The sequence below is a fragment of the Felis catus genome, chromosome E3, assembly GCF_018350175.1.
Source record: "Felis catus isolate Fca126 chromosome E3, F.catus_Fca126_mat1.0, whole genome shotgun sequence".
NCBI classification, from domain to species: domain Eukaryota; kingdom Metazoa; phylum Chordata; class Mammalia; order Carnivora; family Felidae; genus Felis; species Felis catus.
The window spans coordinates 40,327,851-40,354,674 of NC_058383.1; the positions used below are offsets into that span (position 1 = coordinate 40,327,851).

The 26,824-nt window shown below is 64.8% G+C and overlaps 1 protein-coding gene across 4 annotated transcripts in view; it reads right to left on the reverse strand.

Moving 5' to 3' along the window:
* Window positions 1–26,824, reverse strand: part of CACNA1H (calcium voltage-gated channel subunit alpha1 H) — a 62,353-nt gene that overhangs the window by 21,232 nt on the left and 14,297 nt on the right. For 3 of the 4 annotated variants that reach the window (XM_045047488.1, XM_023246207.2, XM_023246208.2), the window contains 6 exons: window positions 5,869–5,980; window positions 5,616–5,749; window positions 5,097–5,194; window positions 2,650–2,809; window positions 1,142–1,460; window positions 855–947 (listed from right to left, as the gene is read on the reverse strand). In XM_045047488.1, coding sequence (XP_044903423.1) covers window positions 855–947; window positions 1,142–1,460; window positions 2,650–2,809; window positions 5,097–5,194; window positions 5,616–5,749; window positions 5,869–5,980 — 916 coding nt within the window. The remainder of the gene's footprint in view (window positions 1–854; window positions 948–1,141; window positions 1,461–2,649; window positions 2,810–5,096; window positions 5,195–5,615; window positions 5,750–5,868; window positions 5,981–26,824) is intronic. The other variant, XM_045047487.1, reaches the window with a different exon arrangement.

Consider the following 26,824-nt stretch of genomic DNA (forward strand, 5'->3'; position numbering starts at 1 on the left):
CCGAGCCCCGGCACCCACCGCGGGCTGCACGGACCCTTGCCCCCATCTGCGCACATGTGGAGGACACGGCGGCTGGCGGGGTGGGAGAGACCCCCCCTTCCCGTCACCTGCACGGCTCACCCCCTTGCCCACTCAGTCTGTTCCCGATGAGACTCTCTCGACCGTGGCCACCGCCCGCCTCTCCAGGGCGGACCTCTCCAAACCCCTCAGCTTCACTCCCTCCGTGGCAGGGTCACCACGCGATGCTCTCCTCTGCTCACACTTGTGGTCAGAAACGAGGCAAGGCGTCTGCCTGTCTCTGTGCACAGCAGGGTCTTCACAGACCCTGCCTCGGACACCACGATGTCTGGAGGCCCATCTCCACCGTAGGGAGCTGTGCCTGCTGGGGCACCTACGCTCCAGAGAGCCATGCCTTTGGGGCAACCTGTTCTGCGGAGAGCTGTGTCCAGAGGCTCGTGAACACCGTGGAGGGCCGTGACCCCAAGACACGGTCCGGAGTCTTCTGGGGCCTCCAGACGGGACCTGGCCGTGAGAGGCCCTGACGAGGCCTCCCGGAGGTGGGCTTTCTCCTCTGACCACCTCCCGCCAGGAGCTCAGCAGAAGCCCCCGGCCCTAGCACGGGCAGCCCTGGGTCTCTTTTGCTCTGGCCCGCCCTGCAGCTCGCCTAGTGCAGGGTCCCCGAGGGAGTCAGCAGAGGCTGGGATGGCGCAGCCTGGGGACGTGGTGACGTCCACCGAGAGGGGAGTTGAGGGGTCTGCGGTCAGCTGTCACGACACAAGGGCACCTCCACCCACTAGCGCTGGTCCACAGACATCCTGCCCAGCCCCAGGACTCGCCCCGTCGCCCGCACTCACGATGATGAGCAAAATGAAGTAGATGAAGTTGTAGAAAGAGTGGGCGTCCATGACGTAGTACATGATGTCCACCCAGCCCTCCAGCGTGATCACCTGGGGGGGCAGGCGGCTGCACACACGGATGGCCCTGGGAGGGTGGCAGGGGCCTCCTCGCCTGCGTCCCCTCGGGGCCCACCGTGGGGCTGGTAGGGCAAGTGAACCGACCCCCCGGGGCCCCCCCACGCTCGGTGCACCCCCTCGATGGGGAAACTGAGGCCCAGGCCCTCAGCCGCAGAGCCGGGACCCACCTGGAAAATGGCGATCCAGGCGTAGCCGATGTTGTCGAAGTTGATGGCGCCGTTGTGGGGGTTGGAGCCGCCCGAGCGGCACACGTTGTAGTACTGGTTCCAGTTGATGCAGGCGTTGCGGCCCGCGCCAGCCACGCCCTCGGCCTGCGGCTGCCCGTAGGCCTCCCAGCCCAGCGTGCACTCCACGCGCAGCTCGCGGCGGCTGGGGATGTGCGAGCACTTCTGCATGCCGTTGTCCCGGCGCGAGGAGCATATAAAGGGATTCTCCTCGCCCTCCTCTGTCTGGTAGTACGGCCTCAGGAAGGTGAGGTTGTTGTTCCTGCGGGTGGGCGGGAGGCGCAGAGGCAGAGAGGGAGACACAAAGAGACGCGGAGAGATGGGGAGAGAGAGGCCAAGATACACAAGAACACACGCAGAGACAGACACAGAGAGGGAAAGACACAGAGAAGCAAAAAAAACAGCGAAAGACGGAATTGGGAAACACGAAGGCCATGAAAGAAAACAGGCGGACAGAAACAGTGAAACACGAGCGAATTAACAGAAAAACAAAACCACACCTAAAAACAAAGAAACCAGAACCCCAACCAGAAATAGTCTAGAAACGGCGCATCCTTAGAGCTTAAGGCTGGAGAGGGAGAAGCCTTCTGGGGGTGGAGTATTGGGTGCTAGACTGGAGGCAGACTGGGGGCGGAGCACTATCCTAGGCTGGGGGAGGAGCCTGCTGGGGGTGGAGCATCAGGTGCGAGGCAGGAGGGGGCGGAGCCTTCTGGGCGGAGCATCTGGGGCTGAGCTGGAAGGGAAGGAGCCTGCTGGGGGCAGAGCATTGTCCTGGGCTGGGGGAAAGAGCCTGCTGGGGGCGGAGCATCTGGGGCTGGACTGGAAGGGGAGGAGGCTTCTGGGGGCAGAGCATCAGGGTGCCGGGCAGGAGTGGCAGGAGTCTGCTGGGTGAGGAGCATTGTCCTGGGCAGGGGGAGGAGCCTGCTGGGGACGGAGCATCTGGGGCTGGGCTGGAAGGGGAGGAGCCTGCTGAGGGTGGAGCACTGTCCTGGGCTGGGGGCAGAATGTCAGGTTCTAGGCTGGAGAGGGAGACACCACCTGGGGGTGGAGCATCAGGGGGGGCCGGGCCACAGGGGGAGGAGCCTGCTGGGGGCAGAGTCTTATCCTGGGCTGGGGGCGGGGCATTGCCCTGGGCTGAGGGAGGAGCCTTCTGGGGATGGAGCATCAGGTGCCAGGCAGGCGGGGGAGGAGCCTGCTGGGGGCAGAGCATTGTCCTGGGGTGGGGGAAGGAGCCTGCTGGGGGCGGAGCGTCTGGGGCTGGGCTGGAAGGGGAGGAGCCTGCTGGGGCAGAGCATTGTCCTGGGCTGGGGGAGGAGCCTGCTGGGGGCGGAGCACCTGGGGCTGGGCTGGAAGGGGAGGAACCTGCTGGGGGTGGAGCACTTGGGGCTCGGCTGGAAGGGGAGGAGCCTGCTGGGGGTGCACAACCCACAAGAGCCCTTAGGGCCACCCACCTGGCAAAGGTGCTGTCCAGGAAGCAGCGGTTGCGAAGCAGACCAGCCCAGAGCTGTACGCCCACGATGCCGAAGATGAAGAAGACAAAGAAACAGAGCAGAAGGACGTTCCCGAGCATGGGCAGTGTGTCCAGCAGCAGCGTGACCAGGATCCGCATGCCTGCAGGTGGCAAAGAAACAAGTCAGCAGGGCGGTGCTCTCCTGGGGTTCCTCTAGGTGCCCACCCCTCCTGTGGGCCCTGCACCCTCCGACTGTTCATACATGGGTATCAGCGACTCGGGTGGGGGGAACCTGCACGGTGTCCCTACACATGCAGCGGGCGAGGCACAAGGACCCCCGTGGATCAGACCTACATAAAGGACAGCAGGGCTATGGGCCTAGGTCTCGAGGCTGACGGGTTCCCCCCACTCCTGCTGAATGACTGCCAGAGCCCCAGGGGCCCCCAGCAGCTCAGGCTTTGGGCTGCCTCCAGCCCTCAGGAGCCTGGGGTCTTGCAATGGGGACAGGGCTGGGAGCATTTCTTTCCGTGCTCTGCGGGAACCATGCAGAAGTGGGCCCTGCACTGGAGGGAGGTGGGGGGGCCGCACGGACACCCAGGGCACGTGGTGGTTTTTCCAGAGAGAGTTTTGAAGCCCTTGTTGCCTGGGTGCTGGGGGCTGTGAGAGGGTAAGTTAATTAATCCAGTCACCCAAGCCCTGTGTGCCCTCTACTCACCTGCACCTGTCCCCTCCCAGACCTGAACAAGGGTAAGACAAGCAACGGCCAAGGCTCAGGCAGCAAACAGCACCCTCGGCCGGGGGGTGGGGGAGGGGGCAGGTGCCGAGGCCTCAGAGCAGCACCTGTGAAGTGGCAAATGGCAGAACGGGCACCTGGGGTCACAGGGGGTGAACCATAGCCAGGAATGGCATGGAAGTTTCAGAAGTGGCGGGGAGGAAGATTTTTTTAATTTTTTTTTTTTTTACATTTATTTACTTTTGAAAGACAGACAGAGACAGAGCACAAGCAGGGGAGGGGCAGAGAGAGAAGGGGACACAGAACCTGAAGCAGGCTCCACGCTCCGAGCCACCAGCACAGACCCCGACTCGGGGCTCGAACTCGCGGACCGCACGATCATGACCTGAGCCGAAGTCGGCCACTCAACCGACTGAGCCACCCAGGCGCCCCAAAGGGGAGGAAGATTTGTGAGGGACACGCAGCCAGACATGAACTGGCTCAAAGGGCCACAGATGTGATCCAGGGATCAGAGTGGACCCCAGGAAGCCAGTGAGATGCAACTCCGCCTAGGGGAGGTGCGCAGTTTGGGACAGGGAAATGTCCCCAGAGGGAGGCCAGGCTGCTAGGGGCAATTCTGGACACTGCAGACATTTAACCTGAAAAGTGAGTTCTGCAGAAGTGGGCCGTGTTGTGGCTTCCCTGCTCTCAAAGGTGGGCCCAGGTGAGCAGACTGCGTGGTAGGTGCCAGGCACCGAGCTGAGAGCCACGCACACCAGCTCCCCTCACGCTCACAGCCACCTGGGGGGGGGGGGTACCACTAGTGTCCTGCTGTTACAGTGGGGAAAACCGAGGCTCAGGGAGGTCAGTACCTTTCCCAGGCTCACACAGTACCTGAGCCCCACCTGCCCCTGAGGACAGAGCCAGCTGGGCAGGTGGGAAAAAGACCCAGGGGTCCCCCAGCACAGCACAACTCCGTGACACCTGCCCTCTGGTGGAGCTGACGGGCCCGTGGCAGGGGGGGTACTGGTCCCTGGTGGGGGGGGGGGGGCACACCCTTCGGGGGACTGTGGGACAGGCCTGGGTGCCGAGGCTGCCAGGACTCAGGCCTCCCCGCTGGAGAGGTTGTGTGCACACGGTACGCGCAGACTCGTGCACACACACGTGCACACACGCCTTACGTGGTACCGCGGGCACTGCCCTCCTGCCCAGGAAGAGGAACGGCTGAATTCAGACGCGACACCGGAAAAGACTCAAACGATTCCCCCGCATGGGCAGATGACCCGTGTAAGGGCGGGCCGCTTTCCAAACAAGCACCCACGTGACTTCCCGGAAGCTTCTCTACGCTGCCCTGAAGCACCAGATGCCTCTGGCGGAGACAGGACCTGAGAGTCAGTGGCATGCGCCAGATGACGAAGCCACCAGGGCCTGCACAGCCCCCAGTGTGACCCAAATGTCGTACACATGAGAAGCCCGAGGCCCAGAGCGTCCGGTCACCCTGCCGCACTGAGGGGAGCCAGGACCCCACAGTGCCTGCCTGTCACACCCCAACATGGTCCAAGATGGCTCTGTCCTCCCCAGAAGGGGCAAATCCTCCAGGGCCCTCCTCCCCCAGGACGAGGGTCTGTGCTGGGGCCAGAGAGTCCAGAAGCAGGCGGTGTGCCCTAAGGGACCCTTGAGAGCTGTCAGTAAGGCCGGTAGGACACCCAGTCCTGTCCCACGGAGGGGTTACTTACTGGGCACACGGTTGATGGCGCGGAGGGGCCGCAACACACGCACTGTCCGGATGGCGGAGAGGCTCACGTTGTGCCCGTCCAGGGAGTACTCCATCATGCTGGTGGAGGGGCAGCGGGACACAGAGGCTCAGGGGGTGCCCACAGCCCCGGGGACAGAGGTGAGCACAGCCCTTCTCCAGGGCCAGGAGGCCCAGGGCAGGTGACCACACGTTGGGGGCCCGGTCCCTGAGCTGTACACCGAGCCTCCCTGGGTCACCACTGGGGCCCCTTACTGCTCACCCCATCTGCCTGTCCTGCCACCCCCACTGCCAGCACAGGGAGCCCCAGGACCCGCGTCCCGCTCCCTGGCAGAGGCTCCCCACCCTCAGCCTCCCCCCAGATCAGGCTTTGCCGGGGGCCCCTGCAGAGGGCACCGCCCATCCCCCTTCCTGGTGGGCCCCAGGGGCTCCCAGCCAGGCTCGGTCAGGCACCGGCGCCACCGCGGGGCAGCCCTAGCTCTGGGGGCCAGGGGGTCCATACCCCGCCATGACGATGAAGAAATCCAGCCTGTTCCACGTGTCGCCCAGGTAGCACTTCTGCCCGAACAGCCCCAGGGCGACCATCTTGATGATCATCTCCACGGCAAAGAAGGCGAAGATGAAGTCATCGAAGGCCTGGCGGGAGGCGGGGCCTGAGAGGCGGGGCCTGGGAGCCGGGGCCTGCACCCCCGCACCCAGAGGCTGCCCCCGCACGCCCGCACCCCCGCACCCGGGGATGCCCACCACGGGCCCACCTCTAGGATGCTGCAGCGCTCCGACCGGCACTCGACGTCCTCGCAGGGCCGGAACATTCCCAGGGTCACGCAGTTGAGCATGATGACCAGCATGCTGACGTGCTCGAACCACGTGCGGCAGGCAGTGGAGTTAAGGGTGGACGCTAGAGGCTGAGACGGCCGCGGGGCAGCAGGGCAGAGGGCGGTGGCACCCCTACGGCCGCCACGGTGCCTACAGGCACGTCACGGGCTGAGTCCTCAACAGCCCCCGCGCCCACCCCGTCGGCCGGGCCTCAAGGGGCAGAGCCCTGGTGCTGGCCACCGTGCGCAGTGACCGCTGCATCCCCACGTGGGCCACTGCTGCCACCCCCGCGCTGTCGATGACGGCTGCGGCCCCTCTGCCAGGCTCTCCCTCCCAGCTCGGGTGTGAGTGAGGCCACACACTCGGTGCCCAGCCGGGACACTAACACATGCTGCGAACGCACACGAACCATGAGGGGGACTCCACGCTAACCCCCACGTGATGCCAGCAGGCGCGGGGTGTCCTGACCACAGCAGCTGGGATGACGGACGCGGGCTTTAGCTCAGCTCAGGGACTGCGCGTGCAGGACCCACAGCCCTCCTGTGCGCCTGGATGGATGGGGGCCAGGGAGGCCACCCCAAGCGGCCTGCAGCGACCGGCCACCTCCAAGAGTGTCCTGCTGGCAGGAGAGCGTCCAGGTGGCGTGGGGGCCTCGGGAGCTGGGTCAGCAGCCACCCCCAGGTACTCTGCACCTCGGCCACCCAGACCCGCGAGAACTCCCGGGCATTCCCAGAACAGCCACCAGGTGGCGCTGGGGCCCCAGGCAGGCTGCACAGTGGCCTGGCCCACCGTAGCTGTCTCTGCGAAGGGGTGCATCCCTACACCCAGCCCAGCTGGATCCCCAGGAACTCAGGGAGCCCTGTGTGAGGGATGGGGAGAGAGCCAGGCAGCACGGGGGACGGGGGCTCCACACAAACCCTGTGGACGCACGCACGCAGTCCTCGTGGCCGGGAGGGCTTGGCGGTACTCTGTGCACCGCCTCCCCCCCCATGTCATCCCCACCGCACGAATCCCTGGACCCACCTCTGAGGTGGGCTTTCTGTGGGGCTGCCTAAGCCGGAGAACAAAGGGAGGAGAGCAATGGCCTAGGTGCCCAGAACCTGGGGCACGGTGGGGATAAGGCCTGGGGAGCTGAATGGGGTCAGAAACACGGGGCATGAAGGAGACTCCTCTGCAGGGGCTGGAAGCAACCCATGCCCTCGTCTCCCCCAGCCTCCTGGGCAGGGGCAGAGCCAGCAGGGCACAGTGCAGGGGCAAGAGCGGGTCAGGGCCAGCAGGGCACAGTCCGGCGCGGTGCCAGGCCACCAGGGTAATTATGTTCCCGCCGAGAGCGCCATAATTACAGTTAATGGGTTCAGCAGTAACAAGTGTTTCTTCTGTGGTCTGGCTGCAGAAAAACAGAAATCAGCTTCCTGCTAAGGCAGCACCCTGGCCCCCAGGCCCCATGATGGGTTGTCCGGGGAGGACAGGCTGACACCCTGGGGGGTTGGGGGGGGGGGGTTCAGACAGCTGGGCTAACGGCAGCACCAAATAACCAGGGTGCACCTACTGTGCATAAGCCTGGATCCATCTGGGGATCTTGGGGACCCCCTGCACAGATTGGGTCCCATGCTGTCACGGCGTGCTGAAGCTGCACACGGGCTCTGGTCCTCTCCACCACTCAGGCACCACTCTGCTGGCCTCCCGACCCCTCTTGTCCCTCCACTGCTGCGGTAATAGCTCTGTGGAGAGCTCACACGTGGATAGGACGTGTGTGTGTGTGTGTGTGTGTGTGTGTGTGTGTGTGTGTGATGGGGACAGAGCTGTGGTCAGTGACACAGAATGGCTCAGCAGACCGGCCTGCAGGGAGACAAAGCCCCACATCCCCACCAGGCACGGCAGGTGGCTCTGGGCAGGCGACAGTGGGATGGCGTGAGGGAGTGCATCCCACCCCACCCCTCCTCCCTGACCCAGGTAGACCCTGGGTCTTGCAGGTGCACGCCCCGCCCCCACCTGGCAGGGAGGCAGCATACACGAGCCTGGGGCCCCCCATGTGCGTGTGCAGCCACCCGTGCAGGTGTGGGGACTGTTTGCCTCTTTGGAACCTGGAACCCCCTCTCTCTGTCCCAGCACCCCAAGCTCTCCCAGGCTGGGCTGCCTCCCCCACCAGGGAATCCTGTTTCTCCAGCCTTCTGCCTGACTTCTCCCAGGCTTGCGCCAGTGCTCACTCAAGATCCCCCCTGGAGACCCCCCTGTAGGAACATCCAAACCAGGGAAGGTGTCCTCAAATGAGGTGATGAATGTGCATGGTGACCCTGCACCTGGCCCAGAACAAACCCACCGGCTACCCCCAAGCCCCTAATCAGCACTGCTACAGCCACTCCCGCCAAGCTGTGGTGTGGCCCCTGTTCTGGACCCTGGGGCACAGGGCCAGGCAGGGAATGAAGGGGTAGGTACAGGCATCTCCTGGCCTGGGGGATTCTTGCAGGGGACCTGATCTAGGCCCTGGAGCTGGTGTCAGGCAAAGCAGAGGACATCTACCCTCAACAGTGGGCAGGAGGCAGACTATTCAGGCCAGGAGCTGGGAAGGGCCCTCACTCCCCAGGAGGAGACACAAACCAGGCCCCCAGGAACTTGAAAAGACAGCTCCCCTGGGGGCCCCTGAGCTGGGGTCCTACCTCCCCCGTTCTTCCCAAACTTCTGGCAAGCCATGCCCGCCCATCCACTTCAGGTTCCTCCTGACGGTGCTGCTCCTGTGGGCCTTGGCCCGCCTGCCCCACCCATGAGGCATGTCCTGGGGCTCAAGACCCCTCAGGCAGGAGTCTGGGTACCCATCCTGGAGGGCATGAACACAGGTTCATCCAAGAAGTGGGACACTATCAGCGTGTGTGTGTGTCTGTGTGTGTGTGTGTGTGCGTGCGCGTGTGTGTGAGGCCGGGATAACCACGCCGGTCAGCATGGCTCCAGCACCTGGAAAGTTTTCCATCCATCACTGAGATTGCTCGCCCTTGTGGGGCTACTTTGCTAGTGATACAGCCTCTATAGCCTCTGCCTCTCTCCCCCACAACCCCAAACACACACCTGGGAGGGAAGAGATCCTAGGGTTCTGCACCGGGGCCCCGAGACTTTTTCTCGGTCCATGTAAAGGAAGGTGCACAGGAGCGTGTGTGGTCCTCACAGGAAGCACAGGTCCTGTGGACAGCCAGGAGGCTCCCCCGAGACAGGGGTCACAGGGCTGAATCAGCCCCCCACATCAGCAAGGCCACCTTCCTCCCCCATCACACCTTAGTGGGTAGCTGAGGACAGGCAGTGCCACCCAGCTACCCATCCAGAGCCCAGTGACTTCTGGAAACTTAATTACACAGATGGGTTTTCTGGATTTTAATTAAAAATCCTTTAGGTTTGGAACCAACTTCTGCAAATTAGAGTCAATTTCCACCATGGGTCCAAGGAAGCCAAGCTGATGCGCAAGCAGGAGGAGGCAGCCACTCCTGCATAGGGAGGGGCCCACGGTGCTGCCCAGGGCCTGGCCACAGAGGCTCCGGGGGCTTGAGTCCAAAGCTGAATGAGATGGTCTCGCCCACAGGATCCCAGATCAGCAAGGCTCTGTCTGGCCAGCAGTGAGCTCTCTGACCTACACTCTTTGAGCGCCCTGGTCCCAGGGCCTCCCTCAGGGCTGGAGACCCCACCAGCGGCGGGGGCAGGGGTCCTGTCTGTCGGGAGACCCCTCAGGCGCCATGCCCACGCTGTGAGCCCCACGCTCCGCACTCAGAGCCCTTCCAGTATATTCTGCCCAGCCTGGCCTGATGCCAGCCTTTCATACCTCCCGCTCCCCTTCAGGCCTTTGCTGAACCAAGGCTGCACCACCTCCCCACTTCTGGCAGCCACGCCACGGCTGGCCCCCCAGCCCTGGCGGGTGTGGAGGAGGGGCCCAGTCCTGTCCTGAGGCTCTCGGTGCCAACTTCCTGACCTCTCCGACCATGGCTCCGATGCAACCCACACAGACACCCCAACGCGAGGCCGCAGTGGCGAGGAGGTGGTGGCCGCTGTCCGTGGTGCTGAAGCGGCCCTGCCGGGGCTTGCTCAGGGCTGGGCCACTTGCTGGACAGCCCGGGGGATGCTGCTCGCCTGAGGGACCGAGGCTTTGCTGGGAACCGCTCCATCAATCCACCCTTCCTCATTCTCAGACTCCCAGCTGGTTAAGAAAAGCACACCAAGAGAGGCTTCGAAGATGGCACTGGCCTGTGAGTCCCATCTCTTCCTGTCCCCGGGCGTGGGCACTGGGTGGGAATGTCCCAGAAGCGGGGGTGACCCCAGCGGGGGTGACCCCAACAGGGCTGGAAGCCAGAAGGGGCTCATGGCCACTCAGCCCCCCACTTTCACTGCCAACAGGGACCCTGACAGTCCGTGACACTGCCCCTCCCCAGTGACCGTGGTTTCTAGGGTCCCAGAACCAGGTGGAGTTCCCCGCAGATGCCTGCACGGCACGGGGCAGTGTGGTCCAAAGGGTGGTCCTGGACCCCTGAGCCAAAGCCTCATTGTTAACATGCAGCTCCCCACGGCCACCCAGCTGGCTCAAGGCCCCCAGACTCAGGGGGTGGGCCGTTTCTCCCCCTGCCCAGCTCTGAGCCAGAGGACGAGAGCCTGATGCCGACAATACCACTGCTTGCCCCTCCTCTTTTCTGAGCCTCGGCTTCCCCCCACCCCCATACGATGGGAGTGTGGCAGCTATATTTCAGGGGCTGAGGGAAGCACCCAGATTCCTTACCTTCTGTGGGAGCATCCAGCAGGCTCCATGTCTCCCCTACCCTCCCTCATCCTGAGAATGCCACTTTAGCTCCCCTGGCCGGCCCCACACACGAGGAGGGAGGGGATGTGGTGTTTTCACCAGAGGGACAGGGACAGGGGGCTGGACACCCCTCACTGAGAGACACACACCAACGGGGAACACAGCAGCTGGACGGGCCCCTCCGCAGGGCATGTGGGGACCAGGCCCTGATCCCACAGGCTGGGCTCCCTGAGGGGCTGTCAGGAGATCACGCGGATAGATCTGCAAAGCTCTGTCTCCGGAAGATGAGAAAGCCCCGTGCAGGCCAGCCCCGCCCACCGCCCTCCAGAGCAATCTGCTCAGCCAGCTAAGCTCCATTAGAGCAAATCCACGACAGCTTGGCGTGAGTGTCCTCGTGTCTGGGGGGAAGGGGTGGGGGGGGGCGGCGGGGCAGGAGCAACAGGAAGCAGGGGGCCCAGGGTGGGGTGGGCCAGAGCCCCCTCCTCACCATGGCCTCAGCCAGGTCAGGTCCCCCGTCTGCCTGTCTGGAACCCACAGCAGCCGCCCCCGCAGCCGAGAGGCGGCCTTGGGCCGTTGTGATCCCCCGTACACGGGGAGTGCTCAGCCCAGACCCCCACGCGAGGCCCTCAGACACCAGCCTCGGACCCCGATGGGCCTTCAGTCTTCCTGGGTAGTGTGGACAAGTGGCCTGCACGGGCACATGGGGCGTAGGGGTCAGCTCAGCCAGTCCAGGGGCTCCACAGGTGCACACGCCTGCCCCACAGACACACAGCGGCCGATGGAGGTCCCACATGCTGGGCCAAGGGCCCCACTCCGGTTGGACCGCTGATGGGGGCAAGCCCTTCCCAGCCCTGGGGGAGGTGGTGTGGGGCCTTCCGTGCCGCTGTACACACAGGGCCTGCCGCCCCCGCCCCCCCAGCCTTCATTCTCCTGAGCATTCAAGCTTGCTCTTCCATTTTGCTCCAGGAGAAGAGCGTATGTTTATTCATGGGGGAGAAAGCCCATCCTACAAGGGAAAACAATTCTGGGCCACTGACAGCAGACGTCTACTGTACCCCACACGGCTGAGTGGGTGGCTGCAGACAGAACAGCTGTGGGGCCGGAAGAAACACCCCACGCAGGCCCGAGCCAGCCGCAGACCAGACCCTGGGGCCCCGTGGGCAGCACGGGAGACCCCAAGAACCAGCCCACGTCTCAGTCACGGTGCGGCCTTCCCCGAGTCCAGCCCCTCCCGGGCGCTCCGCCCACACACCAACTGAGAGCCGGGCGGTTCCTGGGAACCAGTGAGGCTGCGGCCCGGCGAGCCAGGAAGCACCACGCGGGGCCCCTGAACATCAGACCGTGTCCACGGACAGGGTGCGAGGCTGCAGCGGGGCCACCAGCACTGGCGCAGAAACATATCCTGAACAGACGGAGACCACCGTTCACGAAAACAGCCACCACGTGGAGGCTCGCTCCTCTAGGACGTGGCTTGACGCACGTGTACGAGAAGACACGGGAAAGTTCCGGCAGAAACCCTCACGGGGAGGCAGTGAGACAGGGTCCAGGCCGAGGCCGGGCCGACGGGGCTGGCAGGAGTCGAGAGGCCACTTTTGCTGCCCCCTACCCACCCCCACCCCGTGCCCTCTCGGCCCCCCGGTTCAGTCTGTGTGATTATGCATCTTGCGTGTTCTTACCGGAGACACACGCGTGACGGGGCTTCCCCGACGCTTCCCCGCGGCCCCCATTCCTCTGCGCCACTCGTGGACACCGTCTCCAGCCCTCCAGGCGGGGCGGGCAAGACGGACAAGGGCTGAGCTTGGCGTCAGGGCCCTCTGGAGACGGCCAGTTCCACGTGGAGCGTAGATGGCTGCTGGCAGCACCACGGACCCCATGTGGGCGCAGCTCCCACCCAGGCGCACCCCAGTTCCTCAGACCATCAGGTCACACACGGCTCGGCACACCCCAGAGAGAGGAGGGCCCTCCGACAGACACGCACGGGCTCACGGCTGCCCACGGGAGGAAACAACCCAAATGTCCACTAACGCACGCGCGCGTGGATAAACAAGGTGTGGCCCATCCGTACGGTGACACATCCCTCTGGCCGAGAAGAGGAGCGGAACCTCCACACCTGCTACCACGTGGGTGAATGGCGCGAGTGGGGCGCTCGGGGACAGAAGCCAACGGAAGAGGACGAGGGTTGCGGCACCTGGTTCCGAGACCTGTGTTGCCTGTGTCCACAGCAGGCAAATGTGGACAGACCATGGACTAGTGGCTGCCAGGGGCTGGGGGACAGGGGCAGAGAGTGAGAGCTAGTGGGGACAGGTTCCCTGTGGGGTGATGGAATGTTTTGGAACTAGGAAGAGCGGGAGGTTGCACTGCACCGTTAACACACTGAACTCCCCAGGACGTGTGCATTTCACCTCAGTGACTGAAACACACAGAGTACTGGGGATTCTTTTTGACCACTCCATCTTGCTGGAGCCTCCAACCTGTCCTTGCTGTCCCTCAAGTCCAGGCGGAGACTCAGGACCGGCACCTGGGCGGGCATGGAGGGACCCTCCCCCCCGGCTCCTGCGCCACGCGGCCTCCCTCCCTGCAGGGTACAGCAACCCCCCCGCTCTGCGCAGATGGGCTCTCCAGCACTCCAGGGTCCTCCTGGTGGCTTCCCATCATGGGTCCAGCTGCCTGTGGGGATAGCATCCGACGACGCCTCCCAGAACTCACAGCGGACCAGGGTAGCCGGGCCCCTGGGACCCTTCAAAGGCAGAGCAGGAGCTCCAAGTAGGGTACTAAGGCAAAGCCACTTGCCATCCGCCCTGGGCTGTTGTAGCCCAGGGACACCCTTGACCCTCAAAAACCCAGCCTGGACACCCCTGGTCCCGGCAGAGTCCAGGGCTCCAGCCCCACACCGCAGGGCCTCAGCAGGTCCACACCTGTGCACCTGCTAATGAAGCCCAAAGCCTGTGGGGACTCAGGCCTGGCGGGAGCCGCAGGCGGGGGTCTGCTCCCTGGTCTCGGGGGTTCTGGCAGGGCCCCTGCCCTTGGGGGACCCTAGTCTCCTGGGACCGACTCCTTCTCTGAAGCCCTGAAGGCCCCCTTGCTCAGCAGGTGTGGAGCGGAGACAGACCTTTGGGGGCCCCGCCTGCACCCTATGGTGTGAACCACGCTGTGGTGGGGGCAACCATGTTCCTGTCGCCAGCATCCACCTTGTCGTCAGTGGGTCCCCCAAAGTCTTATCGCTTCTGCCCCAGCCTGGGGGGTCAGGCACCACCTGAAGGGAGAGCACGCCCCCCCGCCCCCCAAACCCCGGGCAGATGTACCTTCCCTGGTTCCCGGTGACGATTATTCCATAAACACTCCTGCTTAATTAACTAGCGATGAATCAACTGATTAAGGCTTCAGCCGCCACGACGGGGCCCAGCCTGGGGTGGGATGTTCAACTGCAGATTAGGGGGCCTCGGGGCAGTGGCACTGAACAGGAATGCGGGTGTGTCCGGGCTGGGCTCGCACACGCTGGGCCCCCAGGGAACATCTCGGTCATCTCAGCAGTGCTCGGGCTCAGCCGCTCAGACCTCTGCTGCACAGGCCCAGCCCCTCTCACCAGGACTGACTGGTGTGGTGAGTGATGAAGCCAGTGTGGCGGAGAACTGTGGAGGACAGGGGGGGCGGGGGGGGCCCTGATGTTCTGGACAAAGCCAGCTACCCGGCACCGGCACCTGCCACCATGCCAGGGCGCCTCGTCTAACAGCTGTGGGAACGGACGATGCCCACGGGGCTCCTGGAGCAGGGCCTCTGTGCCACCAACCCTGACGCCCACAGGGGCACAGGCCCCATGCTCCAGTCTCACATGGGGGACTCTCTGAGGAGGGAGAAGCAGCCATTCCAGATCTCACCATGAAGGAAGTTTCTCTCCCCTGAGGTTGTTGCCATGACAACAGGCTGCTGAAAAGGTAAGGAGGGGGCTCTGGGAAGGGCTCCCCCCAGCTCACTCCCTCCAACAGCCCCCCGGTCTCCAGCCTCCCCACCCACCCCTTAGGCCACACCGCAGAATTTTAAGTGGGGGAAGGGGGTGGGGTCCCGAAGATTCTGTCAGCGTCTGGGAAGAAGGGGACGATGAGGGGAGGGCCTGGGGGCTCAGGCCAGGTGTGCCTGCAGGCAGACTATTTCGAAGTCAGAGACACGGTGGCCTTTTCAGCCTGTCCCCACCACGCACGTCCACGCTGCACAGGAAGGGCCCTGGTTCCCTGTGGCCAACTCCCATTCATGCAACCCGTGGGGACACAGGACCCCTGCCCCAGCCAGCCACACGGGCCCTGGGGAACCACAGGTCTGCCGGCCCGTCAAGAACTCCCTGGACGTGGCTCACCCAGCACCTTGGCGACAGGATCTGCCACAGCCACTGTGGGGGGCAGCGGTACCCGCCCCCGAATCTGACATGGGCCCTGCCAGCCTCTGTGCCCGCCTGTCCCCTGGCCTCTCCCTCCCAAATGGTTCCTCTGCTCCGAGCCCCAGCCCCCTGCTGCTTCCCCTCTGGCCAGACTCAGGCTGCAAGGAGCCCTCCTCCCCACTCTGTCCCCGTCCCCATCCGCTCACCCGTCCCTAGGCCGGTGTGACTCATGCTCACTGGGCTCCGGCTGGGATGGGGAGCCAGGAGAGCTGGCCAAACATGGAGCTGTTTGCTCTGGGCCTGCGGCTCAGGGTCACGCGGGGGGAGTTCAGGGGGGCCGGGCCGTTCCCGGGAGATCGCCTCCCCTGGGAAGACAAGAGGCTGTATGTAGGCCCCCTCCCCATCGGAGCCGGCCACCCACCCCGGCCACCCACCCCGTGATGGGACCTCATCACCCCACCCGTGCACACCTCTGGCCACTGGAACATTCTTTCTCTGTTCTGAGAGCTTCTCCCTGTACCGGCGGCCCTGGACACTTCCGGAGCTGTGCTCTGGGACTCCCCAGGAAGCCAGCTCTGACCCAGCAATGAACCCCCTCCCCAACCCCTGGGCACGCCTGCCCCCGCGAAGCCCAGGGCATCCAGGGCTGAGGCCCACGTCCTGCCCAGCAGAGCCCAGTGCCTGGTTCTGTTCTGAGCAGTTCGTGGCACCGACGCCCCTGCTGCCGGCCTAATTTCTGAGCTCATCTGGGCACCGTGTTGTCCTCGCCCTAGCGGCATCCATACCCATCTACCGCAGAAGCAGCCCCCTGGACCCCGGCCGAGTAGGGCCCAGGGCAGCCAGACCCTGGCAAGAGACCTAGCCTGTGCCCGTGGCGTGCCTGTGCGCTGAGCACTGGAGACCAGCGTCTGGGCATGCGTGTGTCCGCTCAGGTGCGTGTACTACCCATTCCTGTGTGCCGTGCATGCCCCACACACGTGCATCGGAGCAGAAGATGTGCGGGCAGGCTAACACGATCGGACACGTACAGCCGAGCTCACCTTGCCAGGAGGGGGGTTGGAGGTTGGCTTTTCTCCGGAAGAAAGAGCGCCCCCACCCCAGACAAAGCGAAACGCTCATTTACACAAACATCCTGGAGCCCGAGCACATGCCCACAGCTCCCTCTAATTGTGCACAATTTTAAAGACCATGCTAATTAGGAAGCGCGCTAATGTCTCTGCTTAGCTCTTAATAAGGAGCTTGATTTCGGATTTTTTCAAGGCATAATTGAGTGGAAAAGCACCCCGTCTCCACTTCCAATTATCATCCCGCAGGAAGCCTGACTGTGCTGGCCACGGACCCTCATGGAGACCCTGCCAGCCACTTGGTGGCGGCATGTGAGAGTGAGTTGGAGGCCCACAGCCCCCCTCCCAGGCCATTTTCCCGTCTGAAAGGGGAGCTAGTCCCCAGCTCTGTTCCTTTCCTGTATCTCAAGCTCTCCTGATGGATCTCCACGTCACAGCTCTGGCTCAGTTCCTGCTGGAGCAGCTGAGGGCTTGAACACTCCTAGGACCCGGCCATCCCTCCGGGCTGGCTTTGTCCTGGATGCAGAAGGCGGGTGGACTGGCCTTGCCACGTGAAGCCTCCTTCCCAGCGAGGCTCCTCTGCGCAGGCTGGGGCCCCCTGCAGGGGGCTGTGCATAACACCCCCCCCCACCCTGGAAGGGAAAGGCGTGGGTGGGGGGGGGCACAGAGCCAGGAGGGCCCCCGGGGAGGAGGACAGACCGCCCGTGGGGACAGGGCTTCGGGGCCTGCTCTGGGCAGGAATTCTCCGGGCCAGAAATAACTGCCTCGGCACCAGTGCGCAGCTGCCCGAGGCCCAAATTAGCGACCCCGGGGGACTGGACGCTCCTTCCCTGGGAACTCGGCCTGGGGAACGCGCCTACCCCACCCCCAGCCGGCAGGCCGCCCAGAGACCACGGCCCCAGGGTGTGTAGGGGCTGAAGGCAGCTCCCTCCAGCAAGAGCCCCGGGCCACACCTCAGCAGTGGGGCCTGGCTTCCCCAGCTCTGCCCCACAGAGGGCAGGGCCAACCCCTCACGGTCCCATAAACACCCGACACATGCAGTGACCACGGTGGGAACACGCATCACGTGCAGGTATACATCTCTGCACACATGGGAGCCTGGCAAAGGGGCCCCCGCAGCAGGACTGTCCTCACGGCCCTGCCCAAGCCAGCCGGCCCCTCCTTGAAAATCCCAGCCTCCCCCCAGGCGTTGCCTGGCAACTGGGCATTAAGAAGGAAGGGCAGGGGGCGCCTGGGGGGCTCAGTCTGTTGGGCACCTGACTCGATGTCGGCTCTGGTCACCATCTCACGGTTGGTGGGATTGAGCCCCGTGTCAGGCTCTGCACTGACTGCAAGGAACATGCTCGGGAGTCTCTGTCTCCCGCTCTCTGTCCCTCTCCCGCTGTGCACTCGCTCTCTCTCTCTCTCTCTCAAAATAAACAAACATTAAAAAAAAAGGAAAAGGTGCTCCTCCATGGCACGCCCCCCCACCAACAGCTGGGCAGCCAAGGCCTCCTTCTGGGGGGCTGGAACAGGGGAAGGGCCCCCAGACCTCCCACCCGAGGTCAGGGACCAAGTCCAGCCCCCACTCACAGACACGACACACCCTCTCCAAGGGCCCACAGGGCACCTTCCCCAACGTGCTGGTAGCCAAGAGCCCCCAGGCACAGGACAGCTGGGGGGCCTGCAGGGCACGGGGGTTTTTAAGTCCCTGGCAGGTTTAGGAAGTAGCCCGTCCGCAGGAGGGCTGAAGCGGGGACAGCCGCGGGGGCCACCCACTCTCCTGAGCCGGTCGCCCACTCAGTGATTCCTCCGCCACCACTACCGGGCGTCCCCGTCAAGCCGGGACCCCTCGCACGGCACCGGTCCCACTGGATGGGGCCTGCCTTCTCGTCAGGGGCCCCGGGGCTGCCCAGAGGAGGATATCTGGGCAGAGCCCCAGGCTCGGGGGCTGGAGGCCCCAGGCTCGGGGGCTGGATCTGGAACCATGACCGTGGTCCTGAGAACCCCGCCAGGGCGCGGACTCCCATAGTGATCAACCACCCGCCGTGGGAATCGTCCCTGAGCGGGGCAGAGGCTCAGGCTGGCCACTGGCCAGAGCCCACAACAGAGACCCAGGCGGGCCCTCCGCTCTGACTCCTGGAGAGAACCCGGGGTTGGGGCTCCTCAGGTAGGAGTCACGAGCATGTGCTCCCCACACAGACCTCTAGGGGCCCCTGTAGCCCCTGGTAGGGACACCCCTGGTGGCAGACTGCCTTCCCAGCGCCCGGCCCGGAGTTCAAATCCTGCCTCTGGAAGCAGCCCGAGCTTGGCTCCTCCCCCAAGGGCACCAACCGTCCAGAACCCGCCCGTAGGGCAGCCAGAGGGACCCCCCCGAAAAGGCTCACCCTGGGCGGAGGGGCAGGAGTCCATGGACTCTGACCCCTTGTTTCACGGTGGACCCCAGAACCCAGGGACAAGAAAGCTCCTGGTCGGACAATAAGGTCAAGGCCCAGTGGGGTCGCCCGTCTTAACCGGGCCACCTCCTCTAGAGCTTGGAGAGCCCCCTGCGCCCAAGCAGACCTCCCAAATGTGCTGTTGAGCCAAGCATAAGACTGCGGGCCCCAAGCCCTCAGGAAGGCCCAGGCAGCCCCCCCTTACTCCTCACGGGGAGCCACTCCCCCAGCCCCTCAGCCCGGCACCGGACCCCAGAGGCCCTCTGGCCACGGAGGCTGGGGTGCTGGGCCTCGGGCCTCAGCCCTGGCCCTCCTCCCACCGCGTTATTAATAGCGGTGACATTTAAAAAGGATGGCCCAGAACCTCAGAATGCAGATTTCAAAGTGAAACCAGCTGAACTTGAGCTCAGCACCCGGTGCTGCCTCCATGCCTCCAGAGATCCGCCACGCCTCCAGAGACCCCTGCCGACCCCTGCCCGTCGCCTGGCCCTGACATTTCCACACTGCCGTCACCGCCGGCGTCCTCACAGAGCCCGCCCCAAGCCCAGGGCCGACGTCCCTTTGAGCTTGGAGGAATGGACAGAGCACAGCACGGTTCTGACCGCGGCGGAGGGTCACGGACATTCATCTCAAGTAAGAAGTCACGTTCCAGCCTGGGCCGAGGGGAGGGCAGGACGCACTCATTTGAATTGTCCTGCAGTCAAGGTGCAAAGTGTCCCCGGTGCCAGGCCATAGCCAGCTTCCTTGCTCAGCCACCAGCGATGGGCCGTTCACTCCCACGCTAGACCTGCCCAGCCCCGTCCCCCGGCCCTCCTAGGGGCTGAACTGTGTCCCCTCCAAATTCCTATGTTGCAGCCCTAATCCCTAGGGCCTCAGAACGTGCCTGCATTTGGAGACGGGGCATTTTAAAGAGACGACTTATGTAGAATGGGGCCATGCGGGTGGGTCCTAATCCTACGCGACTGGTGTCTTCACAAGAGCGGCTCAGGACGGACACGAACACAGGGACAGCCACGAGAGGACACGGGGACGGGTCAGCCACTGCACGCCGAGAGAGGTCTCAGGAGGAGCAGGCCTGCCACGCCCGGATCGCAGACAAACTTCTGCTGCTGGAGCCACACGACCAGTGGTCACTGGTAGTCATTACAGAAGCGCTGAGCGCACAAACCCAAGTCCCCAGGCGCTGTCACTTACCTGGGGGAACTTCCCTGTCCCCTTGGCCGGTCCTGGCTCACCCTGCAGCTGACCCTGATGCCCCGGCCCCACCAAGCTCCAGAAATCGGGGTGAAGAGACTTGGGGAGTGGCACTGGGGATCCTGCTGCCCAGACAGACGGGGCGGTCGGGACAGTTCAGTTTCTGAGCTCTTTGGCCCCGTCTGTCCCGAGGGGTGGGGGAGGGGCCCCAGCAGCAGCCAGGTTCTGCCACGATGGGTGTGGTACAAAGGGCTCCCGGGGACCAAGGAGGACCACCGGGGACCAAGCTCGTCACCGGTTCCCACAGGAAGACCCAGGAGCCCAGGTCGTGCACAGAGAGGCAGGCTCCCTGAGCTGCCCGAGGGCACAGATGGCTGGCCCGCAGCTCCCTACGGACAGGACCCCCCAGACCCAAGCCCCCCGCGCCAGGTGGGCTGCACGCAGAGTTGGGCTCCGAAAAGCCACCAGGGTAGGCAGGCGGGGACAGGTGCCCCATCACCCCGCGGGCCAGGCCTGGGTGATTCTGAAATGTCAGTGGCGGTCCTCGGCACGACACGGGAGGGACACGTTCCCACGGGTGATGCCAGCTCCCAGTCAGGCAGCAATGAGAGTTCCGTGCAGTGGCACACGGGATGCCAACAGCCAGGGCAGCGGTGGCACAAATATTTCAAACAGCACGGCGTTGATGCTTCAAGGGCTGAAATTCTTTAAGTCGAGAGCCCTGCTGTGCCGTTAAGCCGGCCGACCTGCAGGAAGTCAAGGACACCGCACACAGAGACTGCTGAACGAGACGCACCCACGTGACTGGAGAGGAGGCTCGGGGGGCCAGGGGCCCGGCCACAGGGACACCACCCCCTTAGAAGGACACCAGGATGTCCCCGAAGCACGGCAGCCCCGGGCCAGCTGCGGACAAGGACCCGGGGGCAGAGCCCAGGCCGCCAGGGATGGTGATGGCGGGGGAGCTGGTGGGAGATGGGGGCCCAGACGCTGCTGACACAGGTGCGTGTCAGCGGGGCCCGCCTGGCTGATGTGACCGCCTGGGTCTAGTCCTGACGGGCCCCCCACCTGCAGCGCACCATCGGCTTTCCGCCTTGGGAATGCTCCCATACATCCCTCAAAACCCAAAGCAAGGGCCCATCCTCCAGGAAGGAGAGGCCTCCTCTCTGCCTCACTGAGCACCTACTGTGTGTTAGGGACTGCTCCGGGTCCTGGACGCGGGAGGAGATGAGGGCCAGGAGTAGTAAATGCGGTGGGCACAGGCCCACTGTGGGGGAGGGGTCCTCTGGGGCCTCCTCAGGGCACATGGTGCTCACGCCTCACGGAGGAACAATCTCAGGACACCTCTGCACGCGCAGTAGGAAATCGCACACTCAGCAGGCTCTAGTCACGTGCGGCTTGGGCTCACATCTGCACACACAGCAGGCTCTCATTCAGCGGATGCCACCTCAGCCGGGGCTGTGGACGCAGGCTTCTGCACACAGTAGGGCCTCACCTTCCAGGAGGCGCACGCGTCCCCAATGCCCTGTGACCCAGCCTGCCCCACCCCCAACGCAGCCGACGGCCCGGCTGGGCCTGCCCACCTGCCCCAGCCGCAGGCCGGCCCTGGGGAGTCTCGCGGCCGAGCTGCGTGCCACTCGGCCCAGCCTGGCTCCCCTCCAGCCGCCCGAGTCAGAGCTGACCCCCTAATAACTCGATCCATTATGTCGGAGCAGAGTTCCTGGAAACCAGCAGGAAGGGGAAGGCTTCTGTGAATCATCTGAGCCGTTTCTTTTAAACCAACAACGGGGCGCCTCTCCCCTCCCCGTTGGCTGCTGCTGCCCCTTGCCGGGAGGCGGTGGGCAACCCGCTGGGTGAGGGCCGCAAGCAAGGCTGGACCCCAGCAGCCCGGGAGGAACCGGGTCATCCCTTCCAGAGCGCGGGGCCCCACCCCTCCCCCTCTGAGGCCTGGCCGAGCTCCTCCCACCCCGAGGTCAGCCTGCCTGGGGACTCGGGCCGCCCGCCAGTGGCAGTATCTGCGTGATGGCACCTGCCCCCCACCCCCCTCCAGGAGACAGATGGTGGAGAAATCAAGGGTGGGCCCCAGGAGTGGGGGCCTGCGGTGGCTGCAGGGCCTGGAGCGACCCACCCAGACTCATGGGCCCAACAGCCCGCTGCTGGGATGAACAGACGGGCCTGCCCCTGGTCCAGGCGGTGGTCAGGCCCCTGGGAACGCCGCCCACGTTCTCAAGGACACCCAGGGACCCAGGCATTACGTCCATCCCAGGAGGCGGCATCTGGGAAGGGGACCACTGTTCCAGGCAGGTGGGGGTCCTGATCACCCCCACCCCCATCCCCCGGGGGAGCAGGGCTCCTGACCGAACCCCACAGCAGCAGGAAGGAGCCCGGACTCCTCCCTGGAAGCGGGCAGTCGAGACTCACCAAACGGTGCAACGCTCTCTTCCCGCTAAAGCTCTGTGCTGTCACAAAAGAAACGCTATGTTAACACGTAACGGGTTTTTACCGTTCTACACGGATTCCTACGCGAGGACTTTCAGATCTGTCGCTTCTGAATCCGAGGAAAGCGAATGAGGAGACCACGGGCAGCACAGAGGCTCCCGGGCCGGTCCATCCGCAGACCCCGCGGTTTGGGACCTCCCGCTCCGGAGGGTGGCTCCGCTGTCGCCAGCTACCACGCTCCGCAGTATCTGGGCCTGAGTCACCTCGAGCCAAGGGCTCCCACGCGCCAGAGGACATCTCCTAGCGCCCAGCTGGGGGCTCGGGCCCAGCCCCACTGCCTGCTGGGTCTCACTGGTCGTGCTGCCCCCAGGTCCTGAACCCCTGGTCTCTCAGGGACCCTCCCCCTGACGGTGGCCGGCCCCTCTACAGTGTGAGTTCCGACTGGCCTCCAGGGGCGACCACGCCACCACATGCCTCCGACGTCCACAGGGACAGAAACTACACGAATGAACGCGTTGCCACACGAAGAGGTCCCCACGCCCCCAAGCAAGGGTGGCCCCGTCCTGCCAAGACCTGCCCAAGGTTGAGCAGGCACCACAGGCCTGGGCCTGAGGGTTCAGGTGGGAACGGGTCCCACCCTTCCCGTGGCAGGCCCTGGCTGTGCTGGGCCACGAGGCGACCCTTCCCGGGCAGGAGCCCCACAGACCGCCCCCACCCCCGCCTCGAGGGCTGTCTGCCGGCAGAGGGCCGCACTGTGTCTCCGTGGCTGTAGGAAGCCAGCACAGAGGAAGCTGGTGCTTTCATAATAAATCCCGTAATTAGGGAATCCCCGAGCTCTGAGGAGCGCGGGCATGTGGTCGCCTGCTGTGCCCACGTCTCCGGGTTCCCGCCGCCAGGCGCATGGCGTGCTGCCCGGGGGAGATGGGCACAGCCCTGTGGGTGGGAGGGGGGCCCGGAGGGCGGGGACCAGCCGGAACCTGGGGATGCCGAGCTCCGGAGGAAACGCAAGGGTTGTTCTTTGCACTCGGACACGGAAGGCACATTTGGAGGAGGCTCTGACACCCCCTACCCCACTGGAACATTTCTGGAAGCTTCCGCAAGGCTGAGGTTCGGCAGCGTGAGGCTTTGCAGTATGGCTGCAGGCTCCACGTGGAGTGGCGGTACCAGGGAGGCTGGACCGAGGTCAGCGGGAGGGCCGAGGGAAGGGCCGTCGTGGGGTCTGGAAAGCTTCAGGCTGGCCAGGGCCGATCCTGGTTTTGGCCTGGCCCTCGCCCCCCACCCCGGGCGCCCCCCCCAGGAAACCGGTGCCCCCCAAACCTCCAGGGCCTCCACCCACAAGAAGCGGGGGGCTGTCCAGGAGGCATCCGTGATGAAGAGGCTGCTGGGTGACACGGGGCCCCAGAGCACACCACGGGAGACCGGGTGGGCAGGCACCAGTGTGGGTGGAGGGCTCTGGACCATCTGGGGTGAGACCAGGATGGGGTGGCCAGAGCCGGGCTGAGGCCTCTGCACTGGGTAGGGGTGATGGGGGCTGGGGAGGATTTGGGAAGGGGGTGGGGGCTGAGCTGGATCTGGGGACCCGGCCAGCAGGGCCCCACGAGTTGCCTGGGTGGGGCTGCACCGAGGGACCGAGGCAGCTCCTTCCTTCCCCAATCAGTGCACAGCCTGGTGGCCCCAGGGCTTGGTGGTCAGGAGCTACAAGAACCAGGGCGACTCCCCCTACCCCCGGTGGCTGTGAGGGACCCCCTCAGCCCAGTGCCCTCCCGCTGTTACCACAGGGACGCCCCAAGGCTAGGACACAGCAGTGGCTGGGCACGCCCACAAAGGAAACAGGACAGCAAGGTGTCCACCTCCCCCCCCCACCCCGCCCCCGCCCCGGAGGCCCCAGGGCCCTCTCGCTGCCGCAGCCCCGCCAAGAACCCTCTGCAGAGCATGTGCTGGCAGGGGACACCAGAAGGGGTGCAAACCCGGTTGGCATGGCAACCAGGAAGCCAGCCGGGGCCTCAAGCAGATTGTTGAGCGCCGGGAGAAAAATGTATTTCCTAATTAAAGTCGGAGAGACAACAGTGATCCTGGGGCAACATTGGTGACTTGGAGAGAACTCTGCTCAGGGGAGCGGTTTAGACGCTTTTAACGACCTGGTCCCCGCCCCCTCCCTCCCCGTGTCTCTCTTACGGTAAAACTCCAGACAAGACCAGAGACCACAGCAGAGTCGGCCAGGCTGCCAGATTCCTCAAAGCTCCCACGTCCCACGGGCCCGCCCCCTGCAGCCCTGCTCCTGGGGGGCCAGGCCGCAGACCCCAAAGGGCCGGAGGGCGTGGGGAGGTGTCCACCCCTCTTGAGGGAGCAGGTGGTGCCTGGCTGTCCACACAGAGATACATGGGGGGCGGAGGGCTGGCTGGGGGCGCTCGGTCCAGAGGCGAGGGCCCCCCTCCCCATGCCCACCAGGCAGCTGCAGTGCGTTGGAGGCGGGAGGCGCCCTCGGAGGTGGGGGGGGGCACCGTCTCTTCCCGCCCGCCCTCCAGAGTTCTGCAGATAAACAGTCTAAATTAGGAATTAAAACATCCCTTGTTCCCACCAGCCGGCAGGCCGTATTTCAAACGTGCAGGAAACACCCCGGCCGCTGCCTGGAGCCCCGAACTTCCTAACATAATTCTGCAAGATCTCCAAGGCAGAGGAGAGGGGGCTCGATGGGGCACAGTTCACTCACCTGGGGCCAGGCCTATCTGAGCCACGGGGCACACAGGCTGGGGTCCTGGGGACACCCCCCTCCCCGCGCACACTGGAGTCAAGCCACCCTGCCCCGGCCTCCCTTCAGCCCCCAAGAAGAGGGGCAGGGGAGCGCGTGGCCCCACAGCTGGGCTCCTCCAGCTGCCCCCCTGGGAGGTGCCTGGGGCACCGGGTGCCCATTGGTGGAAGGCACGGCACTGGGACCCACCACCCTCCTGACCGCCCGGCTCTCTGCCCGGGAGGAGACCTGGGTGGGCACGGGGCAAAGACTCCCACACTCACGCACGGCCTGGGGCTCCCCTGCACTGAGGCTTCCTGTCCCCCCGCTCCCGGCCGGACCTGCGGGGGCCCTGCCTGGAAAGGGGCACAGCTCTGGGACAGACGGAGCTCCGTGGCGGAGGACAATCCTCCGACGGCAGAACTTAGGGCCTCGCTCCAGAGTTCCAGATGCCTGGCCCCGAGCTGGGGGCCGCCTGCTCCAGCAGGGGTCCGCGGGTGGGCCTGGAGGCAGGCAGGGGAGGGTAATGCGGCTGGTACAGGGGACGCCACCTTCCTGGGGGTGGTCCTGGGAGAAAACCCGGGGCCAAGGCAGAGATGGGGGGAGGCAGCGCGTCAGGAACTGAGAGGCGGGATGTGGGGGTGGGCTTCTCTGAGAGCCTCCTGTCCGGCATCTGAGTCTACCCCAGGGCACGAGGACCAGGTGACTTCTGGTGCGTCTGCTCCAATCTCTTCACCAACATCCTACGTGGGGCCCCTGTCCCCCCACACCCATCAGTCCCAGCCACAGTTGGCAGTGTGCACACGCCCACAGCAACCGTGAGAGGGACGCAGTCTGACCCACAGGGGCCAGGCGCCAGGGTGGATGCCAGGGATCTGGCCCTGAATGCCACCCAGTCGCCTCAGGCTGGTGGGGGGGGGGCCACACAGCCCCACGAGACACCCATTCTCGGGCCACTCACCGAATGTCTGCTCTGACCCCCGGCCACAGAGGAGTCACAGCTGCCCAGGACCTACCACCGCCTTTGACGGAAGGCCCTCTTAGCAAGTCGAAGTCGACATTCCTTCCGGAAGCAAACCCTGACGGTGCTCAGAAGCAGGACTGAGATCCCAGTGGTGAGAAAACACGGGCTGTACAGACGCCCATGGGGCCCCCTGCACGCCTGGATGCAGCTGGACGGCAGGGTACCGCTGGCCCACCGATCCTGGTCTGATGTGGGGCCCCGGTGGCCCCAGGCATGAAGCCACCAGGCTCCCAACTCCAGGGAGCCGGCCAGGATCACGTGGCCACGAGAGGCCTCTGGGGGACCACCTTCTGACCTAACGGCTGACCCTTGGCCCACGGTGTCAACCCAGGGAGGGGACGCCCTGAGGGTGAGGTGGACTGGTGGCGGGGACAGGGAGCCACTCAGGCCTCGTGCCTCTGTGCATGCACCCATCCATCCATCCCCTCGCCGCTCACCTGGGCAAGTGGACCGATTTCCAGACCCTTCTCCACCACCCAGGACCTCACAGGCCACCAGGTGGCCGTCATTACTGCATGTGGGACAAGGCACCAGCCTCCTCTCTTCTCAGGACAGAGGTCCCACGGCCTCCTGGTTGGCGCAACGTGAGAGAGTCCAGGCCTCGTGGGACCTGAACAGACCGATGCAACCACGGGCCAAAGAGTTCCAGCAGCGACACAGACAACTCAACATGTGACACCTCCCTCCCTTCTCTGCTCCCCACTCCCCAGTGGCCCCCTGACCTCAGGAGATCACTCTGCTATCTGCAATTCTCTAGAACCTTCCCCACATCCTCTCTGCTGTCCTGAGCACCCCTGAGCCATCAGCCTTAGGCCTGGACGGAAGCAGCCTGCCAGCTCACCCCAGATGGGTGGGGGATAGAGGGGCGGGCTCTCCAGGGCCGGAGGCCTCAGCCTGG